The sequence below is a fragment of the Schistocerca cancellata genome, chromosome 5 (genome assembly GCF_023864275.1).
Source record: "Schistocerca cancellata isolate TAMUIC-IGC-003103 chromosome 5, iqSchCanc2.1, whole genome shotgun sequence".
Lineage (NCBI taxonomy): Eukaryota > Metazoa > Arthropoda > Insecta > Orthoptera > Acrididae > Schistocerca > Schistocerca cancellata.
In genome coordinates this window covers 409,303,347-409,326,177 of record NC_064630.1, presented here as the reverse complement: position 1 = coordinate 409,326,177, position 22,831 = coordinate 409,303,347, and the positions used below count along the sequence as shown (strand labels likewise).

General features: G+C 40.6%; 1 protein-coding gene across 1 annotated transcript in view; it reads right to left on the bottom strand.

Moving 5' to 3' along the window:
• Positions 1 to 22,831, bottom strand: part of LOC126188140 (DDB1- and CUL4-associated factor 13) — a 49,731-nt gene that overhangs the window by 11,405 nt on the left and 15,495 nt on the right. Inside the window, exons 3-6 of the mRNA XM_049929630.1 lie at positions 19,493 to 19,690; positions 9,421 to 9,589; positions 9,197 to 9,344; positions 3,065 to 3,218 (exon numbers count right to left, since the gene is read on the bottom strand). Coding sequence (XP_049785587.1) covers positions 3,065 to 3,218; positions 9,197 to 9,344; positions 9,421 to 9,589; positions 19,493 to 19,690 — 669 coding nt within the window. The remainder of the gene's footprint in view (positions 1 to 3,064; positions 3,219 to 9,196; positions 9,345 to 9,420; positions 9,590 to 19,492; positions 19,691 to 22,831) is intronic.

Here is a 22,831-nt window from a genome sequence, read left to right as displayed (position 1 = left end):
CACATATCAAAAAGTCCCTCCCATACAACCTGGCCACCCGAGGACGGTGTGTCTGCAGTAAAAAGAACTCCCTTGTCCAGTATGCTGAGGCCTCACCAAGGTCTTCACAGACAGGCACTATCCCCCAGACCTAGTGCACAAACAGATTTCCCATGCCATTTGCCCTCACACCTCCAATCCGCCCATCTTTCCTCTCTCCTCTCCTTTCTCACTCCTTTTCTCATCATCTCCCTGCCCCACAACCTCCTGACACTGTATCTGTAGGCATTCTAGTCACTGCAGACTCTGCCAGACAGCAGTTCTCTCTCCCCCTACCTGTACACTACTATCCCTTCCCTTTCCCCGCCCCCTCCAGATTGCTGTTGCCATCCCACGTGATAGATGCATTCTGACCTGAGCTCCCAGAGTTGGCGGTCGTGTGTGCGTGAGGTGTGCTTCCTTGTGTGTGTGTGTGTGTGTGTGTGTGTGTGTGTGTGTGTGTGTTTTCTGATGAAGGCTGTGGCCAAAAGCTGTGTGTAAGTGTCTTAATTCTGCCTGTCTGCAACTTAATATGTCATCTTTATGGTAAGTAGCAATCTATGTCTTCCTACTTTGTTGTTTCTTAAAGTCCGTCACATAAAGTGGTGCTTTTGTTATCCAACACCATATTAGTGTGATACATTGAAGACGATGGTTGGTCAATCAAGTCGTAGCCTTTTTTTAAATCTACAAATGTGACCATTGTGCAAATTCACTCACGGTATCATATATCTTGAGGTTTCAGATCTGTACTTGAAAAGATCAGCTAGATCGAAATTCCACCTGACATCTAACTACCTTCCTCTTCATCTGTTGCTCTAATCAGCTAAGAATACCATGGGAGGAGTACTTTGTGAGTGACTGGCAGAAAATAAATACCTCGTCCCTCATGTTGCCTTTTTTGTGAGACAGTAAATCCAAGCAGTTTTAAAATCAGTATGTATAACTTTGTTCCCCCATTTACTCATAATTATGACATGTAGTCTGTCAGTCATGAGTTTTACTTTGATCTTGAGTGTCTCAGCAATTATACTGTCTTCCTCCAGTGTGTTATTGTTTTTAAGATATATGCATAGTATGCCTGTGAAGCTGGGTCTCGGTTCGGCATCAATCTGTGATGTTATAATTTTTCTGTAGCAGAGTCACAGCTGTGTAGTTTCTCATATATGTCACAGTTAGCTTGTGTGTTCATCCTACATGTTCCCTCTGTGCAATGGAAACAAATTCTGGGCAATTTCTAATGTGTTTGTTCTTCAGTAAAAGTTGTGCAGAAATTTTTGTGGTTCTGACATCATCACAAACTTCATTCACTCTATTGAAATGGTACTGCGTTTAATTTAACCAATTGTTTTGGATGTTTTCTTCCTATTTCTATGAAGTACTGTCAATTATGTGGACTTTTGTGGCTATTCCAATTTCTCTATACTTGGATGCAGAATTCCAAGGCTCTACAGTACAAATGCTTACGTCTTGTGGAGGTATACCAAGTTTCCTTGCTGATTCTTGAATGGTCCCAACAAGTGTATCTCATATTTGTGTGCAGTGACTGTATAAATTCAAATGTATTTATTTTAAGTATTCTGGGTTAATGTGTAATATTCTAGGTTTGTGACAGTTTTTCTGGTTAGGTCTGAAGCAGACTTTCAGTTGCAAGAAATGATGATATGAATCCTTGATAACCCTTGCATACTAGCAAATGTTTGATTTCCAGAGAGAATTTTATAATGATCGCTACACGGTCAATTTGGTGTTCATACATGTAAGTGATAAGTAATTTCCATGTGGTCACTTTCTGTGGAAGTTTCTTAAAATGTTGGACATAGCTAAAGGGTATACATTTATTAAGCACTGTCCATTAGCATTTGTCTTCTTGTCTGGTGAGAAAATTCTGACAGTGTGGCTGTTTTTCCATTTTCTACCAATTTGTGTATTAAAATCTGCAAATAGGATGTTAACATGGTGTCCAGACACCTTCTACAAGGTTCGTTCAAGCTGTGATCAGAACTGTTTTTGTCAGGTTCATTGTTTGCTGGAGCATGTGTGTTCACCAACGTATAGGTCTTGTTAACACATTTAACTGTGAAGAGAGACTCATGAAGGCAATGTGAAATTTACCATCTAACACTGGACAGAAGTATGTATATGCAGTAGCCAATATATGTAAATTACTGTTTATGTGTTTAACCACAAGTTTTCTTTTGCATATGATGAAGTATAAAAATTCTGAATAGGCTGCAGGTATACATCAGTATTCTGAGTTTCCAGTTTTGGATTAAGTCTCAATACTGAGGGTGCCAATTAATTTTGTTTTGTGGGGTTTGAGAAGCTTCGGGAACCCTAAGTTCTTTTCAATGATTTCTTAGTATCCAGAATCCAAATGATCAGGTCTGCATTTGCTGTAACTGACTTAGCCCTTGAGTAATTGCTCTATTGCTTGTCTTTCCATCATACTGTGTTTACTGCTGTTTTTAGTCAGTGGGCATGAGACTGGGCTGTTGACCCACTCTCATCGTATGGGTTGCTAATCCATATGGAAGTGTCTCAAGGCATTTTCTGGCCATAGGTAGGCATTTCTTCCTACCCCAAATAAGTTTAGCTTTGTAATCAATATTTTGGTGGCAGATTGCAGTGGTTTCCTACTAAGCCATAAGACTGCCACTACCTTATGCTCTTATTTTATTTTTAAACAATTGGTCTTCTGTTTCAGTGACACAGTTGTTTGTCTACAGTGACTTGGAAAACTAGAATTGGGATGACTGGATTAGGTAAACAAAGCTGAACTCTCTTTGTACCTATGGCACAAAAATTTATAAATATTTCCACAACTTATCATCATTTCGTAAAATGTATTATTAATATCTTACAATTTTCTAGGACTTAAGTTCTTACAACTTTTCCTGTATTTGCAATACAAAATTCCCCATTTTAGCTGTATATAAAATCACCAGCCTAAAATATGCTATGAAGTCACACACGCATGTATGCACGCACATGCCCCCCCCCCCCCCCCTCCGCCCCACCACACACACACAAACATGAAACATACCTTTGCAGCTTCAAAAATTCTTATTGATTTGTCATAGCTTCCACTAACAAACTCCTTTCCTGTAGGAGAATAGTCGACTGTGATCACAGCTGATGTGTGGTCACAATGAACTTGAAATGGTGCATTTAACTTTCTCATGTCAAAACTGTAGAGGCTGTAAAAGTCAATTTTTAATTAATCTCAACAATTACTATACAATGAAAATAACTGTAAATATTATCACACAAAGACACTAGCCTAAGCCACCATGGAACGGAGGGAAAATGTGAGTGTAATATGTAACAATAGGTTTTTGATTCTTTCTGACGTCACACACAGGCGTATGTACATCCAAATATACCGGTAGCTTAACACACCTTAACTTTCTTACATTGTTTAGCTCATTCAGCTGCAAAATAACCAAAATGTTTGTTCCCAGATATGGTGAACACTGTCATAATCAACACTGCACTGCACTTGTGTATCAAGTCAGTAAGATTGTTTTTGAGTTCCTGAGGGACAATCTGTAATTCCTCAAGACAAGAAATCCTTAATATAACAACTGTCATGGGAGGTACGAATAGCTGTAATAATACTTCCAAGTGAATTCCAGAGAATTAATGAACAAATAAATTTTATTTTGAAGATTGTGATTTTGATTTCAGAAGCAGACCCTGCATGCCGAGTTCTTGCTAATTACAGGGTGTTTAAAAATTAGTCACACAAAAGCCACCTTTAATTGTGAAAAGAGTAAATAACTTACAGAAATGATTGATACAGCAATGAATGCAGTATATGTTTAAGTTTTACTCACACCTAATACTTAGTTCCTACGGTTCCTCCTAGTAGCATGCGCAAATGAGTTATTCCAACAGTTGACATGGAGTCATACAATGGTGCAGAGCATGTGCAGTGTTGTTTATGGTTTCATGAATCCAAATATGCTACTACAGTTCAGACACAATTAAAGACTAAATATCACACACCAACACCTCAAAGATAAACTGTTATTAATTGGCAATCGTTTCACCAAAACTGGCTGTATATCACATAGGATGCTGGGACAGGGTCAGCCAGCAGCCTTTGATGCAGCAATTGAACAAGTTTGGCAGTCTTAACACTCGTAGCCTGGGTAAATCAAAGAGACATGCCAGCTTAGAATTGAATATGCCTAGTGTTACAATGTGGAATGTATTACAGAAATGCCTGTCATTCAAACCTTACAAACTGGAACTGTCACAAGTTTTAAGAGAAAGTGACAAAAGAAAAATGAGCTGAGATTTGTGTAGAAATGTTTACAAAAATGCAGAGTGAAGACAATTTTCTTAAAGGTTTTCAGTGTCGAAGGCGCCTTCCATACCTGCAGTAAAGTAAATCGGTATAACGTTCAGATATGGAGTGAGGAGAAACCACGTCACATAATCGAACATGTATGGGACTCTCCTAAGGTAACTGCTTTTTGCGCTGGAAGTTGAAACAAGGTTTACGGTCCTTTCTTTTTTGCCAAGTCAACTGTAACTGGCATATTGTACCTGTACATTCTTGAACATTATCTAATGCCTCAATTACAACAAGTTTAGGCACAGAATTTATTTTCCAACAAGGTGACATGCCACAACATTATCATTGTGTAGTTGTCGCATATCTCCATAGGAACATGCCAACTTGAATTGGACATGGTGGAACAATATCTAGGACACCACAATCACCTGATTTAACTCCAATGGATTTCTATGTATGGTGTTCCATTAAAAACAGTGTGTCTGTTCCTGTGCTGCCAGTAAACATCGACAAACTGTGACAATGGATAACACAAGTAGTTGCCACTGTACTTGCTTCTTAGGATTTGGCAAGAAACTGATTGCAGATGTGACATTTGTCATGTTACAAAAGGTAGCCACACAGAACATTTGTAAATAAAACTTGGAAGATAAACTGTGTAGTGGCCTGACAAGACAGCCAGTCCACAGTGACGGGTAACCGAAAGGCACGCGTACACACACGCCGGCTGGCGTGAGTTCTGGAACAGGATACGTATGAATGCACTAAAGAAAAGTACGTATCGTCTGTTTACTTAACTTTAATTCATCCTTGTGGTACATCGCTATTGACGATACAAGTGAGACTCTCTCCAGATATGGTTAATGGCGCCTTGCTAGGTCGTAGCCATGGACTTAGCTGAAGGCTATTCTAACTGTCTCTCGGCAAATGGCTTCGTTAGTGTAGTCGCTAGCAAAGTCATCGTACAACTGGGGCGAGTGCTAGTCCGCCTCTCTAGACCTGCCGTGTGGTGGCGCTCGGTCTGCGATTACTGACAGTGGCGACATGCGGGTCCGACATGTACTAATGGACCGCGGCCGATTTAAAGCTACCACCTAGCAAGTGTGGTGTCTGGCGGTGACACCACAAACTGCATTCAGTGTTGTATCAAACATAGAGTTCAAACTGCACAGTTGGCCATGGGGCATGATGGAAATTATTAAGCGTATGTGTACATGCCTTGTTGTCAGCCATTTGCATGTGAAAATGTCACGGTACAGCATGCCTGAGCATCTAGCACTTGTGAAGGCCTACTATACAAGCAATAACAGCCCAACTGAGGCTCAAAGGAAGTTTGAGACTGAGTTCAAGCTGAAGACAACTGGTCCAAGTGTGCTCACAATCAAGAATTTGATTTGCAAGTTTGAGAGGATGGGTTGTGTTCGTGATGACTGTGTATTCTAACCAAACTGCGTGCCTGTGGAATATCGCCTCATTTGTGCGACGATTCGTGATGTCCCGTCAGAAGGGTCACAGTTTGTAGTAATAGAAGGAAAGTCATCGAGAAAAACAGAAGTAATATCTGACGTTCCCCAACGAAGTGTTATAGGCCCTCTATTGTTCCTGACCAATATTAGCGACATAGGAGACAATCTGAGTAGCCCACTTGGATTGTCTGCAGATGATGCTGCCATTTACCATCTTATCAAGTTATCAGATGACCAAAATGAATTATAAAATGATTTAGATGCGATATCTGTATGGTGTGAAAATTGGCAATTGACCCTGAATAAAGTAAAATGTGAAGTTATTCACGAGTACTAAAAGATATCTGCTAAATTTCAAGTACGCGATAAGTCACTCAAACCTGAAGGCTGTAAATTCAACTAAATACTTAGGGATTACAATTACAAATAACCTAGATTGGAACGATCACACATATAGTGTTGTGGGGAGAGAAAACAAAGACTGTGATTCATTGGTAGAACACTTAAAAGGTGCAATAGGTCTACTAAAGAGACCGCTTGCACCACGCTTGTCTGCCCTATTCTGGAATATTGCTGTGTGGTGTGGGATCAGCATCAGGTGGGACTGATGGATGACATCAAAAAAGTTCAAAGAAGGGAAGCTCTTTTCGTATTATCGCAAAATAAGGGATATCGTGCCACTGACATGATATGTGAATTGGAGTGGCAATCATAAAAACAAAGGTGTTTTTTGTTGTGACAGGATCTTCTCATGAAATTTCAATCACCAATTTTCTCCTCCAATTGCAAAAACATTCTGTTGGCACCCACCTACATAGGGAGAAATTATCAACATGATAAAATAAGAGAAATTAGGGCTTACACAGAAAAATTTAAGTGCTTGTTTTTCCCGCACGCCGTTCAAGAGTGAAACAGTAGAGAGACAGCTTGAAGTTGGTTCACTGAACCCTCTGCCAGGCACTTTATTGTGAATAGCAGAGTAATAACGTACATGTAGATGTTAGCAATGTCGATTGTCCAAAATGGGTGAGAGCACCTGAAGACATTGAGAAGACATGCGCTGTGTTTCAAACCAGCCCCAGGAAATCAATCAGACGAGCTGCGTAACAGGTGAGAATCAACTGGGAGCAACTGCAACAAATTGTTGTTAAAGATCTGCATCTCTTCCCCTACAAAATTCAAACTCATCAGCCATTAAGCCTCAGGATCATGGAGCAGCAGTTGTGTTTTGCCAACACTATCATCCACAGAATAGATAAACAGGACTTTGATGTGAATGTGTTTTGGTTTGGCAACGAAGCCCTCTTGCATTTGGATGGGATCGTCAATAAGCAATATTGGCACATGTGGGGGACTGATAATCCATATTTCGCAGTCGAGAAATCTCTTCACTCTCAACGGGTGACTGTGTGTTGTGCAATGTCCAGCCATGGAATAATCAGTGCGATATTCCTCGATGGCACAGTGACTGCCGAATGGTACGTGATTGTTTTGGAAGATGATTTCATCCCTATTATCCAAAGTGACCCTGATTTTGACAAGATGTGATTCATGCAAGACTGAGCTCAACCCCATCAAAGCACGAGTGTGTTTGATGTCCTAGAGCAGGGGCGGGCAGGAATCCTGCACGTGTGCGGTGCACTTGCACGCGTGCAGTTAACAGGTGTTCTGCATGCACACAGGGGCAAACTAGCCACCCGCTTCTCTCCCCTCCCCACTAGCCACCCGCTTCTCTCCCCTCCTCACCATACCTACTGTCCGCTCCTTCCTCTGTAATGCGTTTTGTTTCCTAGCTTGCTTTATTGAATGAAGGAATAAGGTTAGTATCAGTGCTTACCTACGATACGTTTTATTTAATTATTGCAGGTGGAGTTTACAATACGTTTAATATCTGGAACAAAATGTCTACATACAGACAAACGCAAACAGTTACGTAAATTTTCATCACTGATGTTTGCTCTTAACCGAGACTTATTAATTCAGCAAACAGTTTCCCAGCTCTCGCTTTATTAACCGCAGTCTTTTATAACTTGCACGTACCACTGGGCTATCATTGTTGTCATCCTGAAAAATTGAAAACAGTGCTCCATAAAATGTTAAATCAGTTAGATGAGAGACATGACGGAAGAAAGTCGCAGATCACTCGTGACAACAGCAACTACGACAGATTCATCTAGTATCGTCAGATCGCTCTTCTTAAGCTCAATCAATTTCCCCATCCGCTCAGAATCCGACAATAAATTGTACTCGTCCTTGTGAAATTTATTATAATGGCCTTCAATACTAAAGTTCCGCTCACCAGCGAAAATACTGTCACATATTAAACATTTCGAATTTACACGTTTTTGCACAAAGAAAAAAATGATTCTACCGTTACTTTTTAAAAGATATCAAACCTCCACTTCTCCATTTCCTTGTTTCGCTCTGCATTTCTTGAAACACTACGTAGTGGTCGCTTCGCACCAACGTCCGCAGCTTAGCCTGGTACTACACTGCCGCAACCAGCTGGTGCGCTCATGAGCCGAGTGCAATGTTTCCCCACCCCTGTCCTAGAGGAACACTTTGAGGACCACATTCTGGGTCTGGGAAACCCATGAGGCCAATGGCATGGGTCTCGATTGACCGCCACATTCTCCAGATCTGAATACATGCGACTCCTTTTTGTGAGACTATACTAAAGGCAAGGTGTACAGCAACAACCTCAAAACCATTGCTGAGATGAAAACAGCCATTCAGGAGGTCATCGACAGCATCGACGTTCTAACACATCAGTGGGTCATGCAAAATTTTGCTATTCGTCTGCGCCACATCATCACCAATGATGGCATGCATATCAAAATCTAAATCTAAATCACAATATCTGAAGTGATGTTTACATGTTGAATAAAGTGTATGCATGCTGTAGCTTGTAACTAATTTAAATTTTTTTCTCTATAGTTCAGTAATTGTCACCCTGTATCAGTAAGCTATTTGCCTTTCTCCCAATGACGGTTACTTTTGTATAACTAATTAATAAACACCCTTTAATAAACCTGGATATCATTAACTCAGTGGTTTATATGTAATTAAGATAAAACAAAATTGGGTGGACCATTCCAACACCAGTTTTCACAGGAATTATTCAAAATCTAATTTCATGTGGTCAACATAATAGCTGCTGCTATGTATACAGAAGATGATTACACAAAATAAACATTAATTACAATGAAAAACAGCTAAAGTAAAACCCTTAGAGTGAAACAACAAGAGTAAAGCACATAATTATATCACAGGATTGGACTTACAAACAAAAAAGATAAAAACATTTATGTTTTCTTATATGCTTTCTGTTTTTCATTTACTTCATTATTATGAAAAGAAACAGCAATGATAGAATTACTTTGTTAGGTACAAACAGTGCACTCACTTGTAATCCTCATTTGCTGTAGTAAAAACAAATGGCTCCATCGGGTTCCAACTAATTTGATTTGTACGTAAGGTCATAACAAGTTTTCGCATTGGTCCAGTATCACGTGTATCATACAAAATGATACTTCTATCACTTGCACACGTCACTGCAATCATTTCCACTGTTCATGAACATGTCAGGCATCAAAATAGTACTTAGTTTATGTATAAAAAATAACTTACCTAACAAGTCACTTTCTACAGGATTAAATGCAATGGTATGTAAGCTGTCAACTCCCCACTGATACGAATGAATGGGCTCATTGCGAGAATGTTCCCAAATCTGGCACAGTTCACCACATGTAGCAAAGACATCTTTTCTGTAATTATGGCTCACTCCCATAAGTACAGTCTGAAAAATACAAATACATTGTTTTTCACATCTCAGCAATGCAACACATAAAAAGTCATGTATGAGAGGTGTTCAATAAGTAATGCAACAACTTTTTTCTGAAAGCAGGTTGGTTTCACTTAGAATTCCAATACACCATATTATTCCACACTCTTTTGGCTACAAAATTCTGTTTTTTAACATAATCTCTGTTCAGTGGGAAGCCTTACACCACTTCACTGGGAGGACCTGTATGCCCACATGGTACCACTCTACCGGTCCACGTTGGAACCAAGATTTTGCTACATCAATAACATCCCCATCATATATGTACAGCTTCCAGTGGAGTGCATCCTTCATTGAGTCAAACAGATGGAAATCTGAAACTGCGAGATCCGAACTGTAGGATGGATGAGGAAGAACAGTCCAGTGTAGTTTTGTGAGCTACTCTCAGGTCCGCAGATTTGTGTAAATCCTTGCATTGTCATGGAGGGGGAGAAGTTCGTTTGCATTTTTGTGATGACACACTCGATGATGTCATTCTTCAGTTTTCTGACAGTAGTACAGTACACTTCAGAGTTGAACATTGTATCATGAGGGAGGATATCGAACAGAATAACCCCTTTAGAATACCTGATGGCTGTCACCATGACTTTAGCCACTTAGGGTGCAGTATTGAACTTTTTCTTCGGTGGAGAGGTGGTTTGGAGTCACTCCACTGATAGCTGTTTTGCTTCCAGTTCAAAGTGGTGAATCCATGTTTCATCACCTATGATGATGATTGATAAGAAGCTGTCATGACCTGCCTCATAATGCACACGCATCTCCATACAGATAGTCATTCGTTGCTCTTTATTGCCTTCTGTTAGATGGCAAGGAGCCCAGTGGGCATATACCTTTGAGTATTTCAACTGGTGGACAAATGTTTCAGCGCTACCAACAGAGATGTCCAGTTGAGCAGCAAGGGGTTTGATTACGATCCATTGATCATCTTGAATGAGAGTGTCCACACATTCCAACATTGCAGGTGTCACAGCTGTGTGCAGCCGGTCAGTGTATTGGCAGGTTTGTGTGACCTTGTTGTGATTCTGACAGACACTTCACCAATGACTCACTCTTCTTTTGTTCACTGCCGAATCTCTGTAGTCATTCTGCAAATGTCTATGAATATCTGCGATGCTCTGGATTTATGGTAGAAGAAACCTTATAGCTCTCTGCCTGGAATGCATGTCCATTATAGATGTCATTCTGAGGGCTACATATAGCTTCAATCAACTACAGGGGTTGAAGTCAGAATATGTGGGTATACCCAAAAAGAACAGAATAACATTGCAGTGGGTGGAGTTTGTGTAGTACGATTTTCTGCTGCTAGGGGTGTATAGCGCAACTCATTGCCAGTTCAGTGCATTCAGTGTTGTCAACCTGGCTTGTTCTGTTCATCTGCAGCGATTGTTTTTGCTAGCGCTATTTTGTTCTTTTTTCATTGTTTATTATTGCAAGTTTAAGTGAACAACGTGCAGCTGTGAAATTTTGTTTTCTACTTGGTAAAAATACTGCTGTCACTGTTTTAATGTTAAAAACAGCTTACCATGATAATACTATGGGAAAAATTGAAGTGTACGAGTGGTGTGCTCGATCTAAAAATGGCAACATGTCAACTGATGACAGATCTCACTCTGTACATCCATCAGCTGCCCGAGCTGATGAAAACATTGAGAAAATTCGAGAGCTTATGCTGACAGACAATTAATCAACTATCAGAAATTAGTGTGTTATCTTGGAGCTTGGTTCAGAGAATTTTAACAGACGATTTGGAAATGAAAAGCGCTGCTGACTAGTTTGTTCCTTGGATTCTGACTGACAATCAAAAGGAACATTGAGTTGAAACATGTCGTGCTTTGAAACAACAGCTTGAAACTGATCCAGGGTTTCCGTCAAAGTCATTACTGGTGATGAGTCATGGTGGTGTAGTTACGACCCAAAAACAAAGCAACAGTCAAGCCAACTGATGACGTCATCGTCAAGCTATGCAAAAAAATGTTGTCAAGTCAAATCAAACATAAGAACAATGCTGATTTGCTTTTTTGATGCCAAGGGGGTGGTTCATTCAGAGTTTGTTCCCTCAGGTCAGACCATCACTCAAACCTTTTATTTGGAATTTTGAGAAGATTGTGCAACAGCATTCATCAAAAAAGATCTGATTTTTGGCACATGGGAGACTGGTTCTTCCACCACAACAATTCAACTGCACACAAAGCCATTTCTGATAGACGGTTTTTGGCAAAAATAGCATCTGCTGCTCCATGCACCTTACTCGCCTGACTTGGCTCCATGCAACTTTTTCTTATTTTCACACATGAAAAGACACCAATTTGAAAACGCTGAAGAAGTATAGGAAAAAAAAAATCATAGGAGGAGCTGTCAGCCATCTTTAAAGATGGCTACAAAAAATGTTCCGCACAGTGGGGAAAATGTATTAGTTTTAATGGAGAGTATCTTGAAGGGGATAAGGTTGTTTTGTACACAATTTCAAAATACATAGCTTTTAAAAAATAATTCCAGTTTTTTGGGTACCATCTCTTATTTCATATTCCACAATGTCCCACGTAAAATCCACTTTTTTTCACCCAAAAAGAAGTGTGGCATTGCTTAATGAACACCCCTTGTATAAAGGACGTGCGAATTTGCTTCAGTTTAAAAGTAACATTTGGGAGGATTATTTTGGCCAGTGAGATGCTAGATGTGTCGAAGTTGTGGGCATGAAGCCCATGAGTGTCCAGAGTTGATATGGCTGATCATGCATCGTAAGAACTGAGGGTATGTCCTGTTGATATGTTTGAAGGCCTGGGGCCTGATGATACATCTTAAGAATTGAGGGCAGGTCCTGTTGCTATGTTTGAAGGCCTGTAGTGACCGTTTGTATTCTCTTTTGTGTTGTTTGTTGTATTGTACCTTCTGGTAAGTAAAAGTTTTTCACAAATGACGGGTTCACAAACACGAGCAATGGTGACTCGGGAATCAGCTGGGTAGCAGAGATGAGCAAAAGTAATGCAGCTTTGCACAAGCAAGTAGACATATTGACAGCAGATAACACATGTGTGAAGCAAAAGATACAGGAAACACAGGCTTCATCCAGTAGTGCAGTACCAGAGTTAGTAGTGACCCAGAGCAGTATCACGAGTCTCGGACAGTGCCGAATCCAGCTCCCACGGGGAGAAATGGCAATTGTAAGACTCACAACTGTTGGATCTGAAGTCTTGCTCCTCTCCATAGTTACACGGTAGTAGCAGAATGCAAATCCTTACTGGCATTGGCAATATTCATTGCACTATGCTCTGACATCAACTGCATGTACCGGAAATCTTCTAATGGCTTCCCATGCTTTCATAGGACAAGTGGGGTGTCCAGGAAAGCTTATGTGGTCCAGCCATTCCTACTCAAAACTGTAGCAGTGTTCAAACAAAGCCAGCAAGCTGAACATCATCCAGTTAGACCTGCTGACCATCCATTTTGGTGGCTTCTGCCCATGTAATGCTCCTTCCAGGAGGTCACCACTTACTTCCCACTGAGCAGAGTCTGCAAGGGCTGGAGATGAATGAGTTCAATGGCTGAGGACAAACTATTAGCAGCCGAGAAATGAGTAGGATGACTGTGTTGAGGATGCACAGCTCCTGAGACATCATGAGGTCCTCCAAGACTCAACCCCTAGGACAAGTATAGTTTAAGCCCCATAACACATTATGGGCACTGAAATCACCCAGTACAAGAAATGATGGGGGGAGTTGTTCTATAAGGACTGTGACAGCCTCACTGTCTATCACATCTTGTACATGTAACTACAGTGAGCAGATAGTGATCTTCTGACCCATATGAACTGCAATGGCTACAGCTTGTAGGTCAGTAACCAAGGAGAGAGCAGAGGAGTGGTGAGTGTGTGTTATTGACAAACACAGGAACCCCTCCCTTGGCACTTTCTACAATCAGATCATCCTTGCAATGAAGAGTATACCCCTATAGTGCAGAGGCATCAGAGGCTTTGAAATGTGTTTCATCCAAACACAAGCACAGAATATATCTCTATGCTAAGAGTTTCTGTTCCTCCACATGTGTACTGAACTCATTAATGTTCCACTGTAGTATGGTAGCTGTTTGCCATGTGTGTTGCACTTTCACTCGGTCTTTCTGGTGGGGAGGAGAGTCCATAGTGGATGGAGGCTCAATCTTGGGGTGAGCTGAGTGCCCTAAGTCAACATCAAGGTCCATCAGCTCTGAAGACGAACCATGAGAGATGTCAGAGAGAGCAATGAAATCATGATCAGACTACTTACTTCTCGTCTCCATCAGTGGCTGGTTCTTTGTCTTGGACTTTGGTTTTCTTTGCCTGGGAAGGTGGTAGTGTTACTGCTGGACAGTGGACCAAACTGAATCTTTGGAGGAGCAGAGATCTCCACAACATCAGTATCCAGGCCTTTTCTGATGTTCTGGGAGGAGGTATGGGCATAAAAGTAACTGCAGCAGCACAGGCTCATTGACAAGTGCAGGTACTGGTGCTAACACTACCAACCTCCATCTATGTAGCAGCATCAGTCTTCTGACTGGCTGTTTAAGGAGGAGGAGGAGGAGGAGGATGTTAGTGTTTAACGTCCCGTCGACAACGAGGTCATTAGAGACGGAGCGCAAGCTCGGGTGAGGGAAGGATGGGGAAGGAAATCGGCCGTGCCCTTTCAGAGGAACCATCCCGGCATTTGCCTGAAGCGATTTAGGGAAATCACGGAAAACCTAAAGCAGGATGGCCGGAGACGGGATTGAACCGTCGTCCTCCCGAATGCGAGTCCAGTGTGCTAACCACTGCGCCACCTCGCTCGGTGGCTGTTTAAGAACAGAAGCAAAGGAGGTAGCAAAAGTAAGGGACTGCATGCCTGTTTAGATCTTTTTGGGCTCACCATATGGGATGCACTGCACTAGTATAATTTCCTGTGTCTTTCTTTCTTCAAGAAAGCGGCAGTGTTCAAACAAAGCCAGCTGGTTGAACATCACCCAGTTAGACCTGCTGACCATCCATTTTGGTGGCTTCCGTTCATGTACTGCTCCTTCCAGAAGCTGGATCCACAACAGAAAGTGGTCACTGGAATGGAGGTCACCACTTGCTTTCCACTGAGAAGAGTCTGCAAGGGCTGGAGATGAGTGAGTTCAATGGCTGAGGACAAATTATTAGCAGCCGAGAAATGAGTGGGACTCCCTGTGTTGAGGATGCACAACTCCTGAGACATCATGAGGTCCTCCAAGACTCAACCCCAAGGACAAGTATAGTTTGAGCCCCACAACACATTATGGGCACTGCAATCACTACTCCAGACAGGATGATCCCAAGAGCAATTAACACACTTTGGAGGAGATGAATAACTGACTCTGTTGTGGACAGCCTGACCACATAAGTGGCTTCTCCCTTACAACCAAGAATAGTGTGCCCAACGTGCTAGCATTTAAAACAGCACATTGGGTTAGTGACATAAATCTGCCTTGACATGCTCTGAAAGTTTCTTACTGTTGAAAGTCGATATAAACAAGTCTGAATTCACTAAATCGCCATCCTCCCTTTTCATAATGTTTTGCACATCAACAATACCTTCTTGGATACACTCAACTTTCAGTTCTTCTCTGAGAATGTCAACTGGATCGCTGCAAGCCACAACACCTTTGCTGTAATTCAATGTGTTCTGTAGCAGTTCCTATCACGTACTCCCCACGGCATTGAGCTTTCTGAAGGCTCTTTACTTGATGGGAACTAGACATTTCTACCAACAGCGTTCCATTGTGCAACTGCTTGATAGATTTTAAACGTCCAGTAATTCCCTCTAAACAATTCTGAATGTAAAAAGGGGAGAACTAATTAAGATGTTGCCTTTCCATTTAACTATTACAAACACATTCTGACCAGCAGCATGCGTCCTATTACTACTACCATAAGCACTCCAAAAACTTGCTGAGTCAGGACGACGAGCCCTCTTGTTGGATTGAGTGGTGACACCCACCACTGGCCCGCCCATCCTGCTAGGAGGAAGAAGAGGAAATTTTGAGGGTTCCATCTCAGTCCCATGAGCAGTTGGAGAAATAAAAGTCCACCTAGACAGAGCCCAACATGCCTAGATAAGCCTTACACTACTGAAGTGCATGCAGCATGTCTCCCAGAGGTTGCCTGCTGATGAATGTTACACATCAGCAGCCATGCAGCTCATTAAGTTTTTTTAATAGAGGTGTTACCATCCCCACAATCCAGGTGCTCAACCCAAGATCCCTGTGACACACAATGTTCCACCATTGAGCTGTGCAGTGGTCATCAAGAATGTCCAGAGCTTATCATGACAGAGTACTGGTGGCACTCAGGAACCTCGGGGTTGCCAAGCCCATACCCAGCAAACGAATGGTGAGCCTCCATGGGCAAGGGTGAGCTGCCCTCAACAAACAGACACAGGAAACCTCCCTTCTCGTTGCAATCCTGATTTCTATCTATTGATCACATTCCTCTGTTTAGTAGTGTTTAAAGCTTTGTACAATAGCTATGGAAAATAGGAAGAAAGCATTTTCAATGAGTCAAAAACTGCAAACCACATAGAGGTACCACAAAAACAAGATGCTGCCATAAAAAGAATTTGCACTCTCTCTCCAGATGTCATGTTTGGGATTGTGAGGCATTGTTAACCAATGGAAGGAACTTGAAAAATTGCTTGTAAAGGGGCAACAAACTTCCAGAAAGATTTTGTTGGGAGACATTCTGAGCTGGAAAAAATTTAATTCAGTGAATACATCAAGTTAGGACTGTGTCAGTCTTTCTAAGTGGACCAGTAATTCATGTAACATCTCTCGAAATTGGAAAGAAAATGAAACCATAAAATGCTGACTTGATAGGTTTAAGCTGGAACTGTTTACCAAAAATCAATGGCGAGGTGAAATCTACGAATGAAATGACATTCTGGCCTTGAAAAATTGTGTCTCAGCAGGCTTGACAACATGATTTGAAATGCGTGATTTGGTTAATTCAGATGGATTCGGATTGTTCTTGAAACTCATGTCTGACAAGTCTTACAAAATATAAACTGAAACTTGCCAGGATGGGAACCACAGTATACACAGGATAATGGTACTCGCTTGTGCCAATGCTGTTGGGACAGAGAAATTGGCATTGCTCGATACTGGTAAAGCTGCAAATCTCTGTTGCTTCAAGAACATACGACTTCACAAATAAGTGACAAGCCTAGATGTCAGAAACACAATTTGTCACATGGTTAAAATGTTTGATCACAAAACAACCAAAGAAAACTGCAAGACTATGCTTCTTATAAACAACTGTATTGCTAAACCAAAAGATGTTTCACTGTAAAACAATGAATTTGTTTTCTTTCCTTTCCTCGTATGGTAGACAACCAGCAAACTTCTGTCCACGGATGGAGCACCTCATTCAGTGGTATCAACAACACATTAACATGACAGACTCTGTGAATCTTCTGCATGCACTGATCTTTATATCGGCTGGGTGGCATAATGTGGCACCTCAAATCATGGAAAACTGTTTCCAGGAGGCCTGAGTTATTTAGATGAGTTTATGAAGTTCTTGGAATTTTTAGAGGAATTTTTCTGTAGTCTACACGAATAACTGGATAAATTTTATGTCAAAAACATGTGGAGAGGCAAATGTTGATGTTAACAGTACTAGCAGCGTAGAACTGCATGCAGTATGTGAGAAACTCAGCAATGTCTAGTTCCAATACTTTGTATTGGTTGATAATAATGTTCAGTTTCACTCTCAATTAAAAACAACATATTATGTTTTGTAGATCTAGAGGTCCCTATACTAATGATAAGGGTAACATATGGCGAGAAAATAATAAACAGAGAGGAAACTTCAGAGTCTTTATTTGTTCATACTGATGAGAATTTAAACTCCGGAAGAAGCACTTTTGGAACTTCTGAAACAACTTATTTGCAGTGAGAATCACTGCAAATCTTTGGGAGAGACAAATGAGTATGCTGACATATTTTCATTCAATAGTGTCATATGGAATAATGTTCTGGGGCAATACATCTTTAGGAAAAAAAGTGTTCATTATTCAAAAACAAGCTGTAAGAAGGATATAAGGCGCACACCCAAGATCATCTTGTAGACATTTGTTTCAGGAGTTAGGAATTTTGGCTACTGGTTCACAATGTATTTATTCAGTCGTGAAGTTTGTTGTAAAAAAATCCACTGCACTTCAAAAGGGGCAATGATGTACATAATTACATGGCCATAGAAAAAAATTATGTAGCAAACAGCAACGTACAATTTGAAAACAAACTGGATAAGTTTCTCCTTAGCAGCTCCTATTCTACAGCAGAATTTCTATTATTGTAATGTGCAAAGGTGGTGGGTAGAAATTATTAACTCAAATCTGCAATTTTTTTTTTTTCAAAAAAAGGTTAGCATCTAGACATGTTTACAAAGTCATTTATTATTTGAATGTAAAATGACTCATTCCACATCATTATAATTTATCATGCAAATGATCCATGGAACATTAGAACTAGCTACCCAACCAACCCAAGAAAGCATTTTGTACTTTACTGCATGGGTTAATTAAATTTAAATTATAATACTGCAAATATTTTTATAACATCTGGAATCACTTTTGTAGATACATATTTATGTTAGTTCTCAAAGAAGCAGCTGCTATGGAATTTTCCATTTAAGATATTTTCCTGTTTAATGCATGCTTTACCTTTGGACCCTCGGAGAATGTCTTCATGAGATTTTAGTGTACAATTCTGTTTCTATCCTACTAATGTTCAAGGCTTCACAGTTGCCTCAGAAACACTGAGTCTTGTCAGTCCCTCGTCATGCATTTGAACCTAATTACCTTTGCTGTACCTAACCTACTCAGTATTCTATGACTATTCATGTCTTGACACAGCATGAGTCTTCATAAGTCCATGAGTGTTACCACTGTTCTAATCCCAATATTAAATTCTACATATTATTTGTATACCACTGTAAAAAAACAACCAAATGCATCCTGATAATATGCAAATATGAACTAACATATACCACATCACAAAGGTCAAGGAAGGAAGTTACAAAGCTCTAGATGCTCTGTGTGCAGTTGTGTCCACTGATGAACATAATTCTGGGTCCCTCAGAAGGTTATAGAAATCTTCAGATGGTATGTACTGCCTAACATATGCCATAAGTGGAAAAAATTAATGCCATGTCCTCAGGAGACTTATCTATCCACAGTAACACATTGCTGAGAGCATATTCTGAATTTTAAACAAATATTGCGGGTAGGAACTATAAACACTTACGAATGTTCATAACCTCACTTTGCTTTAATTCATTCAATTTTAGTAGTTCATGAATACCAGGTAATACACCATGAACACATTTAGTTTTCTGTACATCTGTCTTACCTATGCTGCCTTTTGTTTATCTTCCACAGTTTTATACTGCATTTGTCAGAGATTCTGCAGCCTGCAATTTCATAGCCCGTTTATGGTTCTCACCATAGCCTGTATAAAGCTGACATACACCCCACAGTTACATCAACTGGAAATACTCCAAGAATAAGGACTTCAGCCGGTGTAGTCCTGAAAATTCTGATGAGACTTTGGTGTACACTACATGGTGCTCACCTCAGTATGTTTCTGTACATTTTTAGTCACTATCAGTGTGATATACATTCAACCCATAGCTGACTATTGCACTGAAGATGGTATTGTGACACACACACACACACACACACACACACACACACACACACACAAACAGAGCAACAGAATGCTGATAAATAGTATAGTCATTCTCGTAACTGCAATACACATTAGCTCTGAAAATAATAAACCAGTGAAAAACTGCCAGCCTGACTTTGACAGTTCAGCATGAGAGTAACTCACCCTACTAAGGATAGTATTCAGAGGCTCCACATCTGCTCCAAGTTTTGGGGCATTTGACGGCCACGTCTTTATAGTTTTGTCATCACCAACTGTAATAAGTTTTTGCCCATCAGAGTGGAAGGTAATTCCTCGCAAGAACCCATCATGAGCTTGGAAAGAGTGAATGCAGGCCTGTTGCGGCAGATCCCAAATGCGAACCTGCAATCAAACACAGTACATTTCACTCCAATTCTAAAGCAAAAATAACAAGTACATTGATCCAATATTAAAATGCTACCCTTTTTTTTTTAACTTCCACATAAAAACAGTACGCAGCGGAATAAAAAACATTTTTTCAACAGTACTCCCAAAAAATATACAAGCAGGAGTAGGATAGCCTACATCCTAATTCCTTGGCAATAGCCTATTTGGTTAAACTGCACTTACGGTGTCCTTGGCTCTTGCACTGCATGCAAATGTTGACAATTCACTGACATAGTTTCAGTTATTCGGCTGATAGTTTAGGTAGCCAATGAAAACGGCTGACTGTAATGACTTCTTTTGGTGGCATATACAAATTGAATGAATCTGTTTTCCATATGGAGTATGGGAAGAAAACTAGATGTGCTGACAGACTAGTTTGTAGAGAAGCCTGAGGCCTACATTATGTTGGGCAGTGACAATTTGGTTGAGAGACAGCAAACCCAACAAATGTGAATGGAAGAAAACTTGATGTGCTAATAGACATACATGTACTGAAGCCTGAAGTCTACATTAGACTGGAGTGTCACAATCTGGTCAAGAGTTGGTGAAGCTAACAAATCTCAACACAAAAATAGGATTGCAGTAATAGACTGATGTGTCACAGAGTCCGAGATACACAGTCGTCATCACAATAACCTACTTGTATGTCTTATTTCCCATTTTGCTGAAAATTATGACACTGTGATTAAACACTAACTTAATAGAACAAAATTACAGTCACCTTTATTTACAATCCATGGGAAATTATGAATGGGCATTTTGACTGGTTACTGACAATTGTCTCACAACAAATCAACAACTCTGTGTGTGTGTGTGTGTGTGTGTGTGTGTGTGTGTGTGTGTGTGTGTGTGCGTGCGTGCACACGAGCACATGTGTGGAGGGGGAGGGGAGGTTTTAGGTGCACTTGCACTCAACGATGAGGTCATCAGCACCCTTATGAAATTAGTAGAAACAAATGTGGTTAAAATGCAGAATATATGAAAAAAGAGATAAAAAGCAAACTGAAATAAACTCACAATCATACAAGCTGACACCATGGAAGATAAAATTAAAGGAGTGCATATGTTCTAAAACAGTTCAGTAAACCTAAGAGAGGCAAGAGGAAAACTAAAACAGACTCACAGGAGTATATGGCTGACTTATCACTTATCAAAAACATGGATGACCCAGCCACCATAACAAGATACGAGGCATGTTCAGAAAGTAATTGTGCTGTGACCATAATGGGCTGTGGTTTTTTTGTTTTTTGAGTGTTGGCAACACCTAGTGGTAAAGGGGGATCCTCTGACCAGAGCAAGCACTGCAGGAACAGTGGTACATAAACTCACACTGTAGTGTCCAGTTGCGTGAAAGGTGACAGTAAGAATTCCCCCCCTTCCAATTTTGTGGAAGAAATAACACCACTCAAATTTTTCCATGAATCGAATGGTGTATAGTGAAGGTGTTATGAACAGAATGAGTGTGTTTAAGTGGTGTACGGAGTTTAGTGGAGGCTGAAACAATGTTCACGAGGAACAGAGGAGTCCAAGATCTTTTATTTTTAACGATGAGTTGGTGTAAAACATCAACATAACTGTCTGTGGAGGCCACCGATTAACAGTGGATGAAATTTCTATGACGTTTCTACAACTTCCCAAAACTGTCTTATACAGAACATTAACAGAAACAATCCAGCACATGGTGGAAGAATGCCCAGATCGAACTTTCATGGGAACCTTTGTCGATTTCCTGGCTGCAACAGAGGTCATAGATCATATTCAGTGTCTGGATGTCAATTTGTAATTAAATTGTACATTAAGTGTGTAAAAATAGCAATGTATGCCATGTGATAAATAAATTTAAAATAAAACCTCAAAGAAACATTGGAATACCAGAAAATGTGTGGAAGATTGGTCCCAAAAAAGCTGACCAAGCAGCATAAGAAAAATTGGGTCAATAGCGCATGCAAGTCAAGGCACTCTTGGACTCGTTTGATTGTGATGTTTTGAACCACCCCCGTATTCTCATGACTTAGCACTTTCATATTATCATTTTTTCAACTCTCTGAAGGCACGCATGAGTGGAATTAAATGTTCAACCGACAAGCAAGTGCAGATAGAGAGTTTCAAGTGGGGAGAGGAGCTGGCGGAAGACTTCTTTGAGGAGCGTATAAAGAAGCTTGTGCCACAGCTCACCACATATATATTGAATGGGATGGCAAATGTATGGAAAAATAGTCAACTACATCCTGTCATTTTTTCAAATACATTTTTCCTAAAAAAATTATTAAAATCTAGTACACTTACTTTCTGAGCATGCCTTATATTAAAAACATCATCCTAAAATTTTAACGAACAAGTTGGACAATTCATAAAGCCATATCATATTCTTCTGGTTGTCAACTAAACTACACGGCACATCTGTTGGCAAATGAGCTGCTGCCCTCTGGCTGGAAAATAAAATACAGTCTAGTAAAATGTGGCATACTGTGCTCTTTATGCTAAGGGCACCACACACTCAAGGATTCTCTCACTGGAGCATGAAGTTATGTGCCTTATGGCTGTGGCTTATGTGTAGATGAGTACGAAGGACCTCATCACACCAGCACGGCTCGAAGGGGGTACGCCATGGCCGTATTGTGGACTTTGCTAGATGCACCTTATTATCTGTTCACTTCCATTCTTATTCCCAATGATGCACAACTCTGTTCTTCAACAGCAACGCAAGAGCTTGCAGGAGGATGGCACATTGAACTAAGATCATGACACACTTACTTAGTTGCTACATGTGCCCTTTCATCCCCTGCAATACCCGTGTGCCCTGCCATCCAGCAGAAAGACTTCTCCTCCTCAGCCTTTGTTGTTGGAGGAGGGCGTCCTGGATATGCTAGATTACTTTATGTGCTGGGTACAAGCATTGTAGAGTGTGAAGGGCATTCAGGGAATCTGAACAGATGTGTCTCATATGCTACAGTTCTAGCTAAATTGCATAAATTTTGCATTGAAGATAGTAAAGTCCTTAGGCAGTCAGATCTTGGGGACACAATGAGGGAAAACAACAGAGTAACCAATGGCGTTCCACTGCTTAGGCCCATGCATAAATAGAGCTACAGAGTT